Source organism: Balaenoptera acutorostrata, chromosome 12 (assembly GCF_949987535.1).
Source record: "Balaenoptera acutorostrata chromosome 12, mBalAcu1.1, whole genome shotgun sequence".
NCBI lineage: Eukaryota > Metazoa > Chordata > Mammalia > Artiodactyla > Balaenopteridae > Balaenoptera > Balaenoptera acutorostrata.
In genome coordinates, this window is record NC_080075.1 from 73,786,148 (window position 1) to 73,808,289 (window position 22,142).

Genomic DNA, 22,142 nt, shown 5'->3' on the forward strand with positions numbered 1-22,142 from the left:
TTTTAATCGTTTCCTTAATATTCTTTATATTATTTCTGTACTTCCCTAAACACATTAAAGTTTAGTTTTCCCTTTTCCTTTCCATCTTTTGTTAATTTACAATCTCTCTCTCTCTCCATTGAAACTTAATTGTTGAAGAGACTGGATCAATTATCCTGTAAAATTTACCAGTCTGGATTTTGTTGACTGATGTAGTTTAATACATTCCTCTGTCCTTAGATTTCCTGTAAAATTGGTAGTTGGATCTAGGTAAGTTTGACCTGAGGTTTGATCTTTTTTTTTTTTTTTTGGCATGGCCTCAGCAAAGAAAGTATTGTGTTGTCAGAAGATACATAAAATGTCTGGATTTCTCTGAACTTGCACTGGAGACATTTTCACTTTGTAGTTCAATGACAATTAATGTTAGAAGTTCCTGAATTTTTTGCTACTGATTTTTCCCTAAGCAGCTGTTATTCTCCCATTGACTAGATGCAACAGGAACACACCATCTCTTTTTATCTTGGTGCTGGAAGTTTCAGACCTAAATTCGACGTCCCAGCAAAACACTTTGACTTGGAGCACTCACATCCCATACATGGCTCTTGATCTTAGGGAGTCATACTGATCTCAAATCCACCTAGGAAGTTGGCATGAACTTATACCCAGCTGCCTTTCCCCCCGCCCCTGTATTTTGACTTACTTCACTACTATTATTCACTGCTGTGGCCATTATTAAGTAACAAAAGCCCCCCTCAAAGTACATAGCCTCAGAAAGCCAATTAAGAGAATCGCAAAAAGCAACTTCATCATTTACTTCTAGCCAAGAGATGGTTTGAAGTAGGAGGAAACAAAATTAACAAGATGGTAAGGGGTAATATAGGTTTCAAGAAAAGAAGTAGTAAACTGAGCTAAGTACTTTTCAAGGGCATTGTTCTTTGTTCGAGGTACCAAGGTTAGGCTAAATGACTACATTAACTCGATAAGCTAAGGTTACACTCGAGCATTCTATCTTTCTGTTGGCTCTGGCACATGTTTGTTTTATTACCCCCATTATAATCAGTATAACCAAACCTTAGGACCTTATCCTGAGAAACTGTGATATGGAGAAGGTGAAAATAGACTGAGCACTGGCTTGGTTTCAAAATCCAACTCTAGCACCAACTGGCAGTGCAACCTGAAGCAAATTACTTAACCCTGAGACAGTTCATTTTGTACAAATGGTACTACACCAGGTTGTTGATGACATAACCCAAAGAACAGTGCCACAAGTACCTAATCCGCTTCCTAGTAGGCAAGAGACAGTCTTTCTCTTTCACATACTCCCCTGTATATTAAGCCTGCCCTCTGCCATCATTTTAGTCTGGTCTTATTCAAATCGCAATAATTCAGCAACCTTCTGTCTGATCTCTAGAACCCCTGTTTCTCCTCTTCCAGCCCACCCAGACTCACTTTCCTCAAACACACTGCTCTCTCCACTCTGCAGGGCTCACCAGGACTCCTACTGCCTATCACATTGTCCAGCTGGACTTGTAGTCTGCCACACAAGCAAAGCTTGTTCTTAATGTGCTCGTGGTCTCTTCTTAACCTCCCCTTAGCCCTAGCCATTCAATTCACGTATCTGAGGACCAATTCATGTCCCTCCCTCCTCTCTCAAACACCACCCCAACTACTCTCACCACCTGAACTTGCTCTTCTATTAATACAGCACTTAAATCTGGATCACAGCTATTTGGCTCTTGTCTATGTTTACCTGATCACCAATTCCTTCTGCTTTCTAAACTAGATCATAGATGTAAGGGCAGAGGCCATGGTCTCTTTTCCTATACCAATCTTAAAGGCAGAAATCATAGGCCCCACCCGAGACACAAAATTCTGTGTTGATGGGAGTGAACGGGGAAGCATTAACATCACTCTAGGTGATCCTTATAAAAACTGCACTATGAGAAAACCTCTATATATCCTTTCAGCAGAGATAATCTTGTCAACAAATATCTTTATTTATTGACTAATAAGGCCTTAATACAGGATCAAACATTTCTTTCATCAATACTACATATAAAAAAAGCCAAAGTTGTTTTTTATGGTTCACAAAAAAAGTAGGAAACACTTTACATTTTTCAGATAAGAGGACAGTCGCTGCTAAAACAAGGATTCATCCTCCAGCATGGCAGCCTTACCTTGGTGCCCCTGGGTAATCAGCTGACTTCAGTTGTAGTTGGCCTCTGGCACATTCTAGCAAGTGTTAGCTGGGGAGGGACTATGGTTGTGCACTTGATGCCGGGATGATTCTGCGTTTAAAATGCAGTTTCTTCCAATGATAGCCCTTGAAATTGCCTTCCCAGCATTCCCTAGTTGAAAAAGTTATTCTATTTCTGCTCCTCTAATACCCAGTTTGCTATTCTGCACTATTTCCAGAAGGAATCCTCCATCTTAAACTCCATAAATAAATGAAAACCAAGCCACGCAGTTGGAAATCAAGTTTTGTTTTTATACGAACAGAAGTAGACCATCTAGAAATATTTCAGTTTATTTAAATTGTTAAGTAGAATATGAAACCGAATTTGTAGCTAGTACCAGAGAATGGACTTAACTGTTTGGTGTTGAATGAGAACGGCTTCTACACAGGATCCCAAGAGACTTACAGAAAAGGGGGCAAAGCCCTATTATTAAGCAAATAAAACTCATGTTTCAAACAGGTTATACAAAAATTGATTTATACTCCATTTCCCTTTTTTTTGATATTTAGAAAGTGCAGATTTAACAAAAGGTAGCCATATCCTTTCTATGTACAATGCCAATTATAAGTATGCAAACAACAAAACTGTCAGTCTGTTACCCAAAAATCCCAGTGTTTAGCTCTCAAACCTTAAGTCACTGAACTGAATAAGGATTAAAGAGGGTTAAAAATAAAAAAAGCTACTGCCACATTCCAGATAAAAGAAAGCAACAAACACATTAAAATTAATCTAACAACAGTAGGTTTAACCTAAAACTTTTTGAGAAGCTTAACATCATTTCATTATTATTTTTAATGGAAAATTAAGGATTATTTGGCAATGCTGCTTTTACTAGTAGTAAACAATGATAAAGTCAAGTGAGGGAAAAAACCTAACAACAACCACCAGTGAGGCATATAAAATCACTTTTAGGGCACTATCTGAAAATTCATGGATGTTCATAGCAGATACGTCCCTATGTTGTTTATGTGAGCCAAGAGGTCATTAAAATGCTATCCACGACACAAAAAGACTTTTCAATGGAAGCTGCTGTCCTAAACTCAGCCTCTGCTAGAAATGAATCATGCTATTCACAGTTATTTCAACAAAGGTATCATCTTAGGATGCCAGCAGCATAGCAAACTTAACTTACCCTATCCTAATGATAAGCAATGAAGCAAAACTAGAAAAATGAAGTGAAAAAATGACAGGGTGAGAGAGAGCTAGAGTATCTTATCTTCACATGAAAAGCCTCTGTTGTCCTTTTTCCAAATCCATGGTAATACAAGTTTTCCAAAGGGATGTGAAGATAGGACTTAAAATTAATAATATTCTAAAGTACTTCTAAATCTTAAGGTAAAGACAACTTAACACTGAAAAAAAGTTCTTCAAAGGCCAAATCTCAATATATTTGGCAAACATGTTAATAAATTTCACTCCTCCTTCCCATCTTTTTGAAACAACCTTGACTGGGCTACCAAACTGCTAGAGGAGTTGCCAAAATGGAGACTATTCAAATTTAGGTTAAGAGGTTTATTCTAGGAAAGTGAATAGGCTATACACCTAATTAGAAAGACGAACCACAACACCCTCCAAACACTAGTGCATGCAATTAACTCTTCCATTTCATAAACTCAATGGAGAGACAGGAAGGGAACAAAGAGGGAAAGAGAAGAGGAACATGAAGTCGAACAGCAAATGAAGGAATCTGGGACAGAAGCTTTAGGGGAGAGAAAATGAGGGGAGGACACAGTTAACTGACATTTGATAACAGGCAGTTAGAATTTATCTTTCAGTTTACTTAGCAAGTTAAATCAGTGCTTTATGTTAAACTTGACAAACCTGCTAGTTTACCCCTTTCATTTTTAAATAACTCATACCACAGGGTGGTGGGGGAGAAGCAAATAAAGCAGCATGCAGGAAGAGACACAAGGAAAAAGTGGCCAAGGAAAAGAACCGGTGGCAGGAATAGTTTTAAATATCAAGGCCACTTAAAATGAGACGCCGCAAACCAAAGCTATCATTTCTGCATTATCCTTTGTCCTCAATTAACTACTTTGAAAATTACAGCCAAGCAAACCACAAACATTTTAATGCTTTATGTTTCGATGATATGTCTCCTGCACATGCTTCCACCAAAACAAAAAAAGGAAAAACCAAAGAAGTTCCTTTCCACATAAGGCACAGGACAAAATTAACCCCATTTACATATCCAAGGCGAAAATGAGTGTTTTCCTGGCTTTTGTTTCTTTTGCTATCACATGTCTATAGATTATAGGGACTCAAGCACATTATCCATGACAGAAAATTCCACTGTTGTACAAAATAAAATTGTTAATTCTAACTTTTATTCTTATACAATTTGCAGAATAGAGTTGAAATGATTGCTATAGGTTTTAATGTTGGTAAGAACTAGACTATAATACAACTGAAATGCAGTGGTGAGCTGAGCAAGTACATTTAAAAATGAACTCACAGACATGATTTTTCTATACATTTTTTTCTTTGAAGAAAATTATAAAGTCAGCAAGCAGTCACAGATGAAAGAACAAATAAAACAGGTGGACTAGGAGTTAAAAGATGAGGAACAAAAATATCTGTTGTAGAGTTAAAAATGGACAGAGTGGTTTATTTTGCAGCAGGAAGAGAAAACAGGGTGGTGGATGGTAACTGATGGAGCAGGAGAGCGTTCAGCAACATTTGCTCTTCCAGCCTGTCACGCCTCCTCCACTGCTGATATCTACGTTTTCACTGTTGGGCTCTTTTACAGGGGTCTGGAACAAACACACAAGGAAAGCAACCCGTGAAAAAACAATGCCATGGATAAATCAAGATTTAACAGCAATATTCTCATAAATGTTAATTTAAGTAACACAGTGCAATTACAGTCACATGAGATAGGTTTTCCCTCCCATGCAAAGTAAAGAAATGGAAGTTTTGTTTTTGATCTTCATTTTGCCTTTTTCTTCAAAGTTGTGAAATGTCTTGAGGCCTCCTGGCTTTCCTTTGTAGAACTTCTGAAACGTTCTCTGCCCTAACTCTTGTGAAGAGAGGTACGTTATCTCCTGGCCTGACCCCTGAGTATTTAGTACTTAAAAAGCATCATCAAGCATATGTATAAAACCAATGATGGATCATGTCTAACTTCAGAGTAGTGAAACAGCACTTTTCTGTTTAGTTTTACTTGCCTTTTGAGATTGGAGCTTGTATTTCCATAGCATTGCTTTAAAAAGGCAATTTTAACTATGATACACTAACATTAAGTGGAGGAAATAGGGTGGGGCAGAATGCAAAGTTGTATTATTCATGTTAAAAATGGATACAGAAAAAAATCAAAATGAGAGACACCAAAATGTTAATAGTAGTAACCCTTAGGTGGTGGGTTTATGAATTATTTTATTTTCCTCTTTGTATAATCCTTTATTCCCCCAACACCCTAAATATTACTTGTATAATCAGAAGAATATACTATTTTAAGTGGATAGCCTATATGTATGAAAGCAGAATTTATTTTAGGGATAGCATACCTACAGTAAAGTATACAAATCTTAACTGTGCTTGATGGATTTTTAATATATGCTGTGAAACCACCAGATCAAAATATAGAACATAATATGCCCCCAGAAGGCTCCCTTGTGTCCCTTTCCAGTCAGTACTACCCTCCTAAAGGTAACCAATACTCTGATTTCTACCACCATAGATTAGTTTTTTCTGTTTTTGACCTTCATATACATGGAACCATATTTTATGTATTCTTTTGTATCTGATTTCTTTTTCCTTTTACTCAGTATCAGCCTGTGCAATTTATCCTGTGTGATTTATCCATGCTGTTGTGTGTGTAACAGTGTTCATCATGAATGGAATTTTAAAAGCTAGGATATAAGTGGGAACTTATTTTCTCATGGAAACAATATAAAGTTAAGGTAGCTCAAGGGGAAAAAAATTAAAATAATTTCTAAAACTCACATAGCCCAAGAGAGGCCTGCTGAATTCATACTGAGGTGAAATTTCTACTTGCACTTTGAGCTAACCCACCTACTCTCACTGCCTTACGGAATTCTTCTTTTCACTGTATGTTAAAGATGCAAGTTTTGCATTAAAAAGGTCTTTGTGAAAAACGCACAGAAGAGAAATAGGCAGCTCAGCACCTGGCCACAGCAAGAAAAGTTGCATAGGCAGTACTCTTTCTCTGGCACTCCTGGGTGTGGGTCAGTTAAAGATATATGGGTGCTTATAGCCAGGGAGGTCACTACATTTATTCAGTTAGCATATCATTCAGTCTGTGCTTGCACAATTTAACTTAGACCCTTGAAACAGACTCTCAAAAAAAAGGGCCAGAGTGATTTAATCAAGCATACCCAAAACGACGGGGTTCAGAGAGCTTCTAGAAAGAAGGGCCGAGCTCTACCCACCATCAGAGCCTCCCATCAAGCCTCTTAGATAGCCTCAACCACCAGAGGGCAGACAACAGAAGCAAGAAAAACTACAATCCTGCAGCCTGTGGACCAAAAACCACAGTTACAGAAAGACAGAGAAGATGAAAAGGCAGAGGGCTATGTACCAGATGAAGGAACAAGAAAAAACCCCAGAAAAACAACTAAATGAAGTGGAGATAGGCAACCTTCCAGAAAAAGAATTCAGAATAATGATAGTGAAGATGATCCAGGACCTCGGAATAAGAATGGAGGCAAAGATTGAGAAGATGCAAGAAATGATTAACAAAGACCTAGAAGAATTAAAGAACAAACAAACAGAGATGACCAATACAATAACTGAAATGAAAACTACACTAGAAGGAATCAATAGCAGAATAACTGAGGCAGAAGAACGGATAAGTGACCTGGAAGACAGAATGGTGGAATTCACTGCTGCGGAACAGACTAAAGAAAAAAGAATGAAAAGAAATGAAGACAGCCTAAGAGACCTCTGGGACAACATTAAACGCAACAACATTCACATTATAGGGGTCCCAGAAGGAGAAGAGAGAGAGAAAGGACCAGAGAAAATATTTGAAGAGATTATAGTCGTAAACTTCCCTAACATGGGAAAGGAAATAGCCACCCAAGTCCAGGAAGCGCAGAGAGTCCCATACAGAATAAACCCAAGGAGAAACACGCCGAGACACATAGTAATCAAAGTGGCAAAAATTAAAGACAAAGAAAAATTACTGAAAGCAGCAAGGGAAAAACGACAAATAACATACAAGGGAACTCCCATAAGGTTAACAGCTGATTTCTCAGCAGAAATTCTGCAAGCCAGAAGGGAGTGGCATGATATACTTAAAGTGATGAAAGGGAAGAACCTACAACCAAGATTACTCTACCCAGCAAGGATCTCATTTAGATTTGATGGAGAAATCAAAAGCTTTACAGACAAGCAAAAGCTAAGAGAATTCAGCACCACCAAACCAGCTCTACAACAAATGCTAAAGGAACTTCTCTAAGTGGGAAACACAAGAGAAGAAAAGGACCTACAAAAACAAACCCAAAACAATTAAGAAAATGGTCATAGGAACATACATATCGATAATTACCTTAAACGTGAATGGATTAAATGCCCCAACCAAAAGACATAGACTGGCTGAATGGATACAAAAACAAGACCCATATATATGCTGTCTACAAGAGACCCACTTCAGACCTAGGGACACATACAGACTGAAAGTGAGGGGATGGAAAAAGATATTCCATGCAAATGGAAATCAAAAGAAAGCTGGAGTAGCTATACTCATATCAGATAAAATAGACTTTAAAATAAAGAATGTTACAAGAGACAAGGAAGGACACTACATAATGATCCAGGGATCAATTCAAGAAGAAGATATAACAATTATAAATATATATGCACCCAACATAGGAGCACCTCAATACATAAGGCAACTGCTAACAGCTATAAAAGAGGAAATCGACAGTAACACAATAATAGTGGGGGACTTTAACACCTCACTTACACCAATGGACAGATCATCCAAAATGAAAATAAATAAGGAAACAGAAGCTTTAAATGACACAATAGACCAGATAGATTTAATTGATATATATAGGACATTCCATCCAAAAACGGCAGATTACACGTTCTTCTCAAGTGCGTACGGAACATTCTCCAGGATAGATCACATCTTGGGTCACAAATCAAGCCTCAGTAAATTTAAGAAAATTGAAATCATATCAAGCATCTTTTCTGACCACAACGCTATGAGATTAGAAATGAATTACAGGGAAAAAAACGTAAAAAAGACAAACACATGGAGGCTAAACAATACGTTACTAAATAACCAAGAGATCACTGAAGAAATCAAACAGGAAATAAAAAAATACCTAGAGACAAATGACAATGAAAACACGACGACCCAAAACCTATGGGACGCAGCAAAAGCGGTTCTAAGAGGGAAGTTTATAGCTATACAAGCCTACCTAAAGAAACAAGAAAAATCTCAAGTAAACAATCTAACCTTACACCTAAAGAAACTAGAGAAAGAAGAACAAACAAAACCCAAAGTTAGCAGAAGGAAAGAAATCATAAAGATCAGAGCAGAAATAAATGAAATAGAAACAAAGAAAACAATAGCAAAGATCAATAAAACTAAACGTTGGTTCTTTGAGAAGATAAACAAAATAGATAAGCCATTAGCCAGACTCATCAAGAAAAAGAGGGAGAGGACTCAAATCAATAAAATCAGAAATGAAAAAGGAGAAGTTACAACAGACACCGCAGAAATACAAAACATCCTAAGAGACTACTACAAGCAACTTTATGCCAATAAAATGGACAACCTGGAAGAAATGGACAAATTCTTAGAAAGGTATAACCTTCCAAGACTGAATCAGGAAGAAACAGAAAATATGAACAGACCAATCACAAGTAATGAAATTGAAACTGTGATTAAAAATCTTCCAACAAACCAAAGTCCAGGACCAGATGGCTTCACAGGTGAATTCTATCAAACATTTAGAGAAGAGCTAACACCCATTCTTCTCAAACTCTTCCAAAAAATTGCAGAGGAAGGAACACTCCCAAACTCATTCTATGAGGCCACCATCACCCTGATACCAAAACCAGACAAAGACACTACAAGAAAAGAAAATTACAGACCAATATCACTGATGAATATAGATGCAACAATCCTCAACAAAATACTAGCAAACAGAATCCAACAACACATTAAAAGGATCATACACCATGATCAAGTGGGACTTATCCCAGGGATGCAAGGATTCTTCAATATACGCAAATCAATCAATGTGATACACCATATTAACAAATTGAAGAATAAAAACCATATGATCATCTCAATAGATGCAGAAAAAGCTTTCGACAAAATTCAACACCCATTTATGATAAAAACTCTCCAGAAAGTGGGCATAGAGGGAACCTACCTCAACATAATAAAGGCCATATATGACAAACCCACAGCAAACATCATTCTCAATGGTGAAAAATTGAAAGCATTTCCTCTAAGATCAGGAACGAGACAAGGATGTCCACTCTCACCACTATTATTCAACATAGTTCTGGAAGTCCTAGCCACGGCAATCAGAGAAGAAAAAGAAATAAAAGGAATACAAATTGGAAAAGAAGAAGTAAAACTGTCACTGTTTGCAGATGACATGATACTATACATAGAGAATCCTAAAACTGCCACCAGAAAACTGCTAGAGCTAATTAATGAATATGGTAAAGTTGCAGGATACAAAATTAATGCACAGAAATCTCTTGCATTCCTATACACTAATGATAAAAAATCTGAAAGAGAAATTATGGAAACACTCCCATTTACCATTGCAACAAAAAGAATAAAATACCTAGGAATAAACCTACCTAGGGAGACAAAAGACCTGTATGCAGAAAACTATAAGACACTGATGAAAGAAATTAAAGATGATACCAACAGATGGAGAGATATACCATGTTCTTGGATTGGAAGAATCAACATTGTGAAAATGAGTATACTACCCAAAGCAATCTACAGATTCAGTGCAATCCCTATCCAATTACCAATGGCATTTTTTACGGAGCTAGAACAAATCATCTTAAAATTTGTATGGAGACACAAAAGACCCCGAATAGCCAAAGCAGTCTTGAGGCAAAAAAATGGAGCTGGAGGAATCAGACTCCCTGACTTCAGACTATACTACAAAGCTACAGTAATCAAGACAATATGGTACTGGCACAAAAAGAGAAACATAGATCAATGGAACAAGATAGAAAGCCCAGAGATAAACCCACGCACCTATGGTCAACTAATCTATGACAAAGGAGGCAAAGATATACAATGGAGAAAAGACAGTCTCTTCAATAAGTGGTGCTGGGAAAACTGGACAGCTACATGTAAAAGAATGAAATTAGAATACTCCCTAACACCATACACAAAAATAAACTCAAAATGGATTAGAGACCTAAATGTAAGACTGGACACTATAAAACTCTTAGAGGAAAACATAGGAAGAACACTCTTTGACATAAATCACAGCAAGATCTTTTTTGATCCACCTCCTAGAGTAATGGAAATAAAAACAAAAATAAACAAGTGGGACCTAATGAAACTTCAAAGCTTTTGCACAGCAAAGGAAACCATAAACAAGATGAAAAGACAACCCTCAGAATGGGAGAAAATATTTGCAAATGAATCAACGGACAAAGGATTAATCTCCAAAATATATAAACAGCTCATTCAGCTCAATGTCAAAGAAACAAACACCCCAATCCAAAAATGGGCAGAAGACCTAAATAGACATTTCTCCAAAGAAGACATACAGACGGCCACGAGGCACATGAAAAGATGCTCAACATCACTAATTATTAGAGAAATGCAAATCAAAACTACCATGAGGTATCACCTCACTCCTGTTAGAATGGGCATCATCAGAAAATCTACAAACAACAAATGCTGGAGAGGGTGTGGAGAAAAGGGAACCCTCTTGCACTGTTGGTGGGAATGTAAATTGATACAGCCACTATGGAGAACAATATGGAGGTTCCTTAAAAAACTAAAAATAGAATTACCATATGACCCAGCAATCCCACTACTGGGCATATACCCAGAGAAAACCGTAATTCAAAAAGACACATGCACCCGAATGTTCATTGCAGCACTATTTACAATAGCCAGGTCATGGAAGCAACCTAAATGCCCATCAACAGACGAATGGATAAAGAAGATGTGGTACATATATACAATGGAATATTACTCAGCCATAAAAAGGAACGAAATTGAGTCATTTGTTGAGACGTGGATGGATCTAGAGACTGTCATACAGAGTGAAGTAAGTCAGAAAGAGAAAAACAAATATCGTATATTAATGCTTGTATGTGGAACCTAGAAAAATGGTACAGATGAACCAGTTTGCAGGGCAGAAGTTGAGACGCAGATGTAGAGAATGGACATATGGACACCAAGGGGGGAAAACGGCGGTGAGGTGGGGATGGTGGTGTGCTGAATTGGGCGATTGGGATTGACATGTATACACTGATGTGTATAAAACTGATGCCTAATAAGAACCTGCAGTATAAAAAAACAAACAAAACAACTAATACTAAACTTTCATTGGGTTATTTGTATGGAAATATGTTAATATAAATGTTTCAGACATTACATGAAATTTCTAAAAATCTTATATTTGTATTTGTATGGAAATATGTATGGAAATATGTTAATATAAATGTTTCAGACATTACATGAAATTTCTAAAAATCTTATATTTGTATTTGTATGGAAATATGTTAATATAAATGTTTCAGACATTACATGAAATTTCTAAAAATCTTATATTTGTATTTGTATGGAAATATGTATGGAAATATGTTAATATAAATGTTTCAGACATTACATGAAATTTCTAAAAATCTTATATTTGTATTTGTATGGAAATATGTATGGAAATATGTTAATATAAATGTTTCAGACATTACAGGAAACTTCTAAAAATCTTATATGTTCTGGTATAAGGTTATAAGTAATAATCCTAGTTATTACTTTAAAATGTATATCTCAGAAATCTCAAAAAAAAAAAAAAAAAAAAAAAGAAAAGGGAAACACAAAGGTGCTTCTTAAACATATCTTTAAAAGTGCTCATCTTATTCATAAGAGAGCTGCAAATTAAATCTGTGTTTTTTACCTGTCAGGTTGGAAAACATCTGAAAGTCTTATAATTCACTATGTTGGCCAAGAGTTTGAGTAAACAGACATTCTCATATACTGCTGGCAGGAGTATAAAAGGGTACAGCCCTCAGGCAGAAGGTGGCAAGCACGTATCAGAATTATAAATGTACTATATGCTCTTTGGCCACTTCTGGGAATCTGTCCTTCAAATATACTTGCACATGTGTAAAATAATATAAAGATTATTCACTACAACACAATTTATGAGATAATAAGGCTGAAAATCACCTAAATGTCCCTCATTGGGAAACCTGTATTAATTATAATACTCAAAGGAGTAGCACTCAGTTATTTTAAAAATGGAACTATTTTACTTATATTAAGTGCCAAACAGTGCAGAGCATGTTGCCTTACCTGTTTTTTTTTTAAAAAAAAAGGGGGGGGGGGAGGAAGGATGGGAATAAAATGTATATATATTCATATTTACTCATATATTAGTAACTAAGAAATTAATTATTGGTTACCCATGGGGGAGGAATGAGGAGTTGGGGGAATATAGTGAGAAACTTCTCTGTATGTTTACTCTTTTTATTTTAAATGTCTGAATCATGGGAATGAATTATCTATTCAAATAATTAAGTTTTAAATGTTTTAAATTGCTTTCATTCTAAAGTTCTTTTTTCTTTTATCAACTCAGGAGAAAAAGCACTGCACAGAAGGTTGCTAGTCAGGAATCACTACTGTATTTTACATCTTTTAAAGCAAGTTTACATTTGATGTTTTAACTCATAACTTTATCACACTGAAAAGTGCATGTATGTGTATGGGGAAAAAATGCTGCCTCACAATTGGGCCTGCCTACCTGGGGAAGACTCTAGACTGAGATCTTTATTTATTGGTGCATCCATACCTTTTAACCTTTAATATGATAAGGAAGATCTACCTCGCTGACACACAAATTATATGCCTATATAGCACTATTTTTTTGAAATGCAAAGATCTGGAAGAAGATCAAGGGATATAATACAGAAAGAAGTCAGAAACAATGGAGAAGACCAAATTTCCAGAAAGAGAAAAAACACAGAGAACACGGGTATTTCAGTAAGTTTTGTGATAATTCCTATAAGTACTGAAATAATTTTTCACTGTAACCCACCAATCTCAGAAATACAAAGTATTATACTTTCCACTAATTAAAGTATTTTTCTATCTGTTATTCCTTTCATTTAATTAAAAATACAAATGTTTTTTCGTAGTCTACCTAGTATTTTTCTGTTCTATTTTAATTTTTGTTTCTTACAGGAATATTTTAAAATAAAAATATATTTCCTCAAGAATTCTAATGGGTTTTTACCTATATCCAGTTGTGTACAAATATTTTTTAATTGTTTTTATAACTTTAAAAAGAAGCAAGTTAAAATTTCAAAACAAAACTGTACATGAGGTAAAAGTGATTCTGTCCTGTATCCCCTTCCCCTTCCCACCATCACACTAGAGTACTCACTACTTAGAGTCTGGTATATATCCTTCCAGATCCTTATTTGCTAAGCATAACCAAATGTGTGTGTGTGTATGTGTACATGTGTTTTTGGTATCATATATAATTTTTAAAAGATCATTTACCACACATGTTATATCCTAACTTGCTTTTTATTACTCAATATATCAATACATTATAGATATCAGACATGATATGCAGGATGTCGGCAGATGTGGACAGGCACAACTTTTGTAGTTACTCTAAACAGCAATGAGTGATAACTGTTTTTTCTAGTTTGAACACTATAGTAAACAGATAGCTCTCCCCTCAAAAAAATTAAGTTGCTTGGTTCCTCAGAAATTCCATTAGATTTACACTTGATAATACCACCTCTATTACAGCTTAGATTTATATGTGTGTGTGTGTGTGTGTGTGTGTGTGTGTATGAAATTTGAGGGGTTTTTTTTGGGGGAAAAATACTAATATCTCAAGTATAAAAACAGAAGGGTTACTAGAAGCAATTAAATTTTCTCTTATACAATACTTGCTTCTCCTTCAGGATTGTGTCAGATTTTCTCTATTTTATTTGCGTTTAAATATACCATTAAGACTGAATAGAAAAAAAAAAAAAAAAAGACTGAATAGAGAATTCAGGACTCATAACCTTAATTCATAACTGTGTATTTTATCTAGTCATTTGAGGGAAAAATATGAAAATCAGATTTCCCAATTTTGCTACATGTTACTTGTACTGGCAAATTTTGGGATTCACAAATTAAACCCAGAAACTAACCTCGAGGTAAAATTCCCCGAGATCAATTTTCAGCTTTTTTTTTTTTTTTTTTTTTTACCTTATAGGTTGAAATGATTGGGTAAATGAAATTTGGGGGCAGACTTACTCTATTTATTCAGTATATAGTATATACATGTCCTTCACTGGCACGTCTGAGAAATGACTATATAGAAGAATAGTGATTTTGTAGCAATAACTGCATCATAGATTCACCTCTTATCTTAAATTTTTTATCTATGGGAATGCAAAGGATATATAAGAGAAATGAAACAGAAGAACCATAACACCATGGACCAGACAAAAAGTTGGAAAAAGGAGCATGAAATTAAGCTAGAGACTGAGTACCGGAGCTCAGAATATCAACTGTTACCACTGACTAGATCCTAGAGATTTCTAGATGGCTGCCTGTTCCTTCCAGCTCCTTTCTTTACTTTGGAGGATTATATATTGGTGATGGGTAAAAGTTTAGAAACAATACCACCCAAACCCAATTTCTGTATGTAAGTCTAGTACTTTAGAAAACATGAAAGGTTCAAATGTGACACCAGGCACCTTAGCAGTAAAAAAAAAAAAAAAAGAAAAGAGAAGAAAAAGAAAAAAGAAATTTACCTTTCGAAGGATATCTTCAGCTAATGTGAGGAACGCCTTTTCGATGTTTATATTTGCTTTTGCACTAGTCTCAAAAAATCTAATACCATGCTCTCTTGCAATCTAAAATAGAAGCAAAATATCATCATAAAATTATCAAGTACAGGTTACCAATTGATGACTTTAGCATCCTAAAGGAAATAGTAATACTATTCTAAAGGTAGTAGTCTCAACTAGGTTATCTAAAATGAACAGATTATTTCAATGGGTCAAGACTCAAATGGTCAAGCTCCTTAAAAAACAAACAAACAAACAAACAAAAATTCACTCAAATGATAAGCTATCATTTCCAATAGCATTTTTAAAAGGATGCGAATAGCTCAAGTGCACTCCACTACCACTAATGTAAAAACAATCAAATGCAACACCATCTTCACAAAGAAAGGGCAGCATATTAGTCTCATTTAGAGCTTTTTACCTGTTCTCCTTTTCCTTTAGGTACAACTCTTTTATCATCCATATCACACTTGTTTCCTAGTAACATTCTTTCCACATCTTCATTGGCATGCTAAAATGAAATAAAATTTTAATTTACACACTACCATGAATTATGGCTTAATAAAAATGACTTTATAGGAGGCTGTCTAGTTTCTAGAAACATTCTCAACAAGAGAGGACATATGCAAAAGATCTGTAACTGTAATTTCTTACACATAGTCTAAATCCAAGCTGGATCATGATTTTAGATAATGTGTATTACCCTATAAGAAACCTTAGTTTAAAATTCTATAGAGCCCTTAGAGTCTCAAAGTCACATTGCTAGGGGAGTCCGTGCACAAAAATCAGTTAAAAACAAATGTTGCTCCACTGAAATCCTAATGACATCTTCTGCACAAATAGGAAAATCCATCTCTAAAATTCATGTGGAATATCAAGGGACCCTGAATAGCCAAAACAATCTTGAAAAGAAGTACAAAGTTGGAAGATTCACACTTACTTCCTGATTTCAAAACTTACTACAAAGCTACAGTAATCAAAACAGTGTGCTCTTGGCATAAGGACAGACATAGACAAGAAGAACAGAATAGAGATACCCGAAATAAACTCTTGTGTACACCATCAAATGATTTTCAACAGGAGTGCCAAGACCATCCAATGGGGGAAAGGACAGTCTTCTCAACAAATGGTGTTGGGAATACCAGATATCAACATGCAAAAGAATGAAGCTGGATCTTTAACTTACAACACCATACTCAAAATTGGATCAAAGACCTAAATAGAAGACCTGAATCTATTAAACTCTTAGAAAAAAACATAGGGAAAAAGTTTTATGACCTTGGAATTGGCAATGATTTCTCAGATATGACACCAAAAGCATAAGCAACAAAAAAGAAAAAACAGATGAATTGTACTTCATCAAAATTAAAAACTTCTGTGTGTCAAAGATCACTATCAGCAGAATGAAAAAGCAACCCATGGGATGGGGAAAATATCTCAAATTGTCTATCTTTGGCCCAATGCACCTTTCCCTGAAATATCCCTGCAGCAACACAATTATGTTCTCTGGACACCAAAAGTAATTTATGAGACTTGGTTTGTCTTAAATTTTAATCCATCATATTATTTCCACCAGCCCCATCCTTATCTGGATACCTTCTACTCATCTCTTCAGGTCTCAGCTTAAACGTCACTGCCTATTTCAAGACTGTTTTGGCTATTCTGGGTACCCTGAATTTCCATATGAATTTTAGAATCAGCCTGTCAACCCCCGCCCCTATCCAAAAGAAGCAGCTGGGATTTTGATAGGGATTTCACTAAATCTGCAGAACACTTTGGGTAGTACTGCCATTTTAACAATATGGAACCTTCCAATTCATGGACATGGGATGTCTTTCCAATTATTTAGATATTCTTTAGTTTCTTTTAACAACATTTTATGGTTTTCAAAGCCTTGTGCTTCTTTGGTTAAATTTTTCTTATTTTTTTCTTTTTGATGTTATTATAAATAAAATTATATTCTTAATTTCAATTTTTGATTATTTGCTGCTAATGTATATAAATACAACTGATTTTTGTATACTAATCTTGCTTCCTACAACCGTACTGAACTTGTTTATTAGTTCTAATAGTTTTATTTTCTGGTGGAAGTGTGTGGATTCCTTAGGATTTTCTATATACAAGATCACACCATTTACAAATGTAGTTTTACTTTCCAATCTGGGTGCTCTTTTTTTTCTTTGCCTAAATGCCCTGGCTAGAACCTCTAGTACAATGTTAAACAGTAGTGGCCAGAGCAGGCATCCTAATCATGTTCTTGATTGTAGGGGAAAGGATGATGTTGTCTGTGGGATTTTCACATATGTCTTTTAGATTTTGTCAAATGGGTTTTTTTGTGTGTGTCTGTTGACAGGATCATATGGTTTTTGTCTTTTATTAATATGGTGTATTACATTATTTCATATGTTGCATTCCTAGGTAAATTTCTCTTGACCATGATATATAATCTTTTCTTAAATGCTGCTGGATCAATTCAGCTGTTAAAGTTTAAATTTCTACAACACATTAAAAATTAGACAAAGTCAATCTCTTATATATCAGAAAAACATTTTTTTTTAAATGGCTGGGTTTTACGTATGCTAGTTCTCATGCTGGGAAACTTAAGCCATCCAGCCTACCAAGTTAAATGTATGAGCCTGTGGTATAATAAAAAACATATTTTTGGTCTTTGTTTCTATTCCTGGCACAGTGCTCCTAATTTCCTGAGTGATAGGAGTGTCTTTTGTTATTCATAACAAGCCTCTTTCTGTTTACCTAAATTTATGCTAATAAAGGACTCTCGCCAGGGCCTCTACAGAGTTTCACAATGGAGGCTGGTCACCAGAGGAACCAAACACTGAGGGTTGAGACTTTTAACCCCCACCCGCCATGAGGTGAAGGGGGCTAGAGATTAGGGTCAATCACCAGAGGTCAATGATTTAATTATCATGACTATGTAACGAGGCCCCCATTAAAACTTGGAAACAATGAAGTTAGGGTATCTTCTTGGTTGGTGAACACATCAAGGTGCCAAGAGGGCTACATGTCCAGAGACAGCCTAGAAGCTCTGCATTCTCCAACCCCCATACACTGTCTATGCATCTCTTCCATTTAGCAGTTCCAGAGTTGTGTCCTTTATAATACAATTGTAAGTATAGCTCTTTCCTGAGTTCCGTGAGTCATTTTAGCAAATTACTGAACCCCAAAATGGGTCATGGGAACCTCCAAATTTGTAGCCAAGTCACACAGAAGTGCAGGTAGCCTGGGGGACCCAGGACTTGCATTTGAAGGAAGAGCAGTCTTGTGGGACTGAGTCCTTAAACCTGTGGAGTCTGACACTAAGATTGAGTAGTTAGTGTCAGAACAGGATTGAATTGTAGGACATCCAGTTGATATCACAGAATTGGAAAATCGGTTGCTGCTGGAACATTGCATAGTCTCTCTATATAAATTGCTCTTATTACACATGCTACTTGGCCGAACAATAAAATAAAGGCTAAGGAAATTTTAAAATGGAGGCTTTGTTTTTGGTTTCAAAATCTGTGTCATTAACAGATTATTAAATACTAACAGACTTCTTGTAGCAACGGAAAAGTTAGTAATAAGCCCTTAGGATTGCTACCATTGAAGATATTATTATCTTGGGTCTACTACTGGCTTAAGACTTGGTCTTTGTGTTTCCAGCCAAAAGTTGCTTTAAAGAGGTTTTTTTATTTTTGGCCGTGCCACACAGCTTGCGGGATCTTAGTTCCCCGACCAGGGATCAAACCTGGGCCCCTTGCAATAGAAGTGCAGAGTCCTAACCACTGGACCGCCAGGGAATTCCCAAGAGTTAGTCTTAATGAAATTCAAAGCATAGAAGGTAGCAATAAGACATGAAAAATAATTCCAACAAGAAGCTACCTATGCTGCAGCACAGAAACAGACATGCTTTGACACACTACCTTATAAAAACTGACATCTTCACGTGCAATGATATGGCACTATTTTCTTGGTTAGCATTTTACTGTATTAGTACTCTGTATCTTTCAAAATGTCTAGAAGTGATATGGTATTTCCATAAGTTAAAAATACGTTTTTATTTATTTATTATTTATTTTTGGCATGCCACACGGCTTGTGGGATCTTAGTTCCCTGACAAGGGATTGAACCTGGGCCACAGCAGTGAAAGTGCCAAGTCCTAACCCATGGACCGCCAGGGAATTCCCAAAAATACGTTTTTAAAATTACTATTGAAAATGTAATTAATTCATTCAATAAAAATTCCCCAAAAAAGAATTCATTTAGACAGGTGTGTAAAACCACTGGTAGCTTCTATTTGGGGCCTTCTTACAAGATGGCTGTATAGAGTTTCTGGGTAATCTGGTAATTGCCTTGGATGGGGTTCAAAACAGATCTGCCCAAAATTTTAAGAAAAAGGTAAGCAAAAAATAACATTACCCTATAAACAAGTAGAAATATTCAATAGTAATGATAGCAAACACTGTAAGATCAACTGGAATATTTATTCTTCTTAACCAAGCACACAAATGTGTGTTTATGTAGGGTTTACACAATTTCTAGGTCTTACCTCATCTATGTTTCTAAGCCATTTGCTGATGTTTTCAAAACTTTTACCATTTGTGATGTCATATACTAGCATGATACCCATTGCTCCTCTGTAGTAGGAGGTTGTGATGGTGTGAAATCGCTCCTGGCCTGCCGTATCCCTGAAATAAACAGCCAATAATTTGCACTGAGCATTTTGATATTACTAAGTTCTAGATAAAGGGCAAAACAGTAGAACAGTTTGGTAAAATAGAGATTAAAATCCACTATATGACACAAAACAAAATAGAACCACCAATCATTTAATTCTTAAATAGTAAACAATTACAGTTATTCATAAACATATATATGTGCAAATACTTTTTAGTCTAAGGAAATTAACAACCTACCAATACTGGATGAAAATCTGAAAGGGAAAACAGTACAAAGTGACATAAAATTCTTTTTAAAGTTATTTAAAGACGAATACCAGCAAGTGTGATAAAAACTCTTGGAATTCCATTTATTTAGTGATCTAGTTCCATAATGTAATACAAAAGCTTGTGGAATTTTTAGAACATTAAAGGACTACACCATAGTATAGCCACATTTATCTTTAGAATCATTTACAAAAATTTGTAAAGATAACCTCATTTATAAATAACAGGACAGAAATACGTAAATTGTAGTATTTTTCAATGCTTTCAAGCCAAAGATTTAAGATATTTTGCTCCTGTAATTTTTCCCTCATTTGCATCACCAATGTCTTTTTATGGATCATTATAATTAGCATATGTACATATTTAAGTCTCCCCCTTTTTTTAAAAAAAATTTATTTATTTTTGGCTGTGCTGGGTCTTTGTTGCTGCACGCGGGCTTTCTCTAGTTGTGGCGAGCGGGGGCTACGCTTTGTTGTGGTGTGGGGGCTTCTCATTGCAGTGGCTTCTCTTGTAGAGCACGGGCTCTAGGCGTGTGGGCTTCAGCAGCTGTGGCACGCGGGCTCAGTAGTTGTGGCTCGCGGGCTCTAGAACACAGGCTCAGTAATTGTGGCACACGGGCCCAGTTGCTCCGCAGCATGCGGGATCTTCCCGGACCAGAGCTCAAACTCGAGTCCCCTGCATTGGCAGGCGGATTCTTAACCACTGCGCCACCAGGGAAGTCCCTCACCTATCTTTTCTAAAAAAAGCAAAATTCAAACAAACCAAAAACCCCACTCTCAACCCCACATCCCTCCAACTAACACTGCATTTCTCTGTTCCCCTTCCCAGGAAACTTCTTTTTAAAACTTTTGTTTTAAAATAACTATACCCTCACAGGAAATTTCGAAAACAGTACAAAGAGGTCCTGTGTACCCTTTACCCAGTTTTTCCCAATGGTAACATCTTACATCATAGTACAAAAAGAAATTGACACTGGTACAATCTACAGACATTATTAGAGTACTGTTCTCTGCAATTTTATCACATGTATAGATTTGTGTAGTCACTGCCACAAAGAAGGCAGAAAACTGTTGTATCACTCACTCCTCTACCTCCTATAGTCCCTACACCCTGGCTAATAGTCTGTTTTCCATTTCTCTACTTTTGCCATTTCCAGAATGTTATATAAATGGAATCATGCATAATGCAACCTTTTGAAACGGTTGTTTTCACTTTTTCCAGCATAATGCCCTTGAGATCTACCCAAGTTGTTGCATGTAATACTAGTCCGTTTCATTTTATTGCTGGGTAGTATTCCACTGAATGGACTCATCACAGTTTGTTTAATCACTCACCCGTGTAAAGATATTTGGGTTGTTTTTAGTTTTTGGCTATTACAAATAAAGTTGCTATGAACATTTGTGTACAAGTTTCTGTGTGTACATAAGTTTTCATTTCTCTGGGATGAACACCCAGGAATGTTATTGCTGAGTCAGATGGTAAGTATATGTTTAACTTTATAAGAAACTGCCAGACTTTTCTAGAGTGGCTATACTACTTTAATACATTCCCACTAGCAATGTATGAGAGACCCAGTTTCTTTGCATCCTCATCAGCATTTGGTGTTCTCACTATATTTTATTTTAGTTGTACTAATAGGGCATGCAGTGATATCTCATCATCATTTTAGTTTGTATTTCTCTATGGCTAATGATGTTATACACTTTTTCATGCAGTTATCTGCAATCCATATATCCTCTCTGGTGAAATGTCTATTTGTCTCTTTTGCCTATTTTCTTTCTTTTTTTTTTTTAGCTGCACAGTGCAGCATGCAGGATCCTAGTTCCCCAACCAGGGATCAAACCTGTGTCCCCTGCAGTGGAAGCACAGAGTCCTAACCAGTGGACCGCCAGGGAATTCCCTCTTTTGCCTATTTTCTAATTGGATGGTTCCCCCCCGCCCCCTTTTTTTTTAAACTATTGAGTGTCGAGAGTTCTTTTTACAT

General features: G+C 36.1%; 1 protein-coding gene and 1 non-coding gene across 2 annotated transcripts in view; both read right to left on the reverse strand.

Moving 5' to 3' along the window:
* Positions 1-2,490: 2,490 nt before the first annotated feature.
* RAB10 (RAB10, member RAS oncogene family) overlaps positions 2,491-22,142 on the reverse strand; it is an 83,023-nt gene continuing 63,371 nt past the window's right edge. The window contains exons 3-6 of the mRNA XM_007191273.3: positions 19,762-19,900; positions 15,634-15,723; positions 15,177-15,278; positions 2,491-4,969 (exon numbers count right to left, since the gene is read on the reverse strand). Coding sequence (XP_007191335.1) covers positions 4,886-4,969; positions 15,177-15,278; positions 15,634-15,723; positions 19,762-19,900 — 415 coding nt within the window. The 3' untranslated portion in view covers positions 2,491-4,885. The remainder of the gene's footprint in view (positions 4,970-15,176; positions 15,279-15,633; positions 15,724-19,761; positions 19,901-22,142) is intronic.
* TRNAR-UCU (transfer RNA arginine (anticodon UCU)) lies at positions 18,940-19,012 on the reverse strand. The gene has a single exon. It is a non-coding gene; the product is annotated as a tRNA-Arg (tRNA).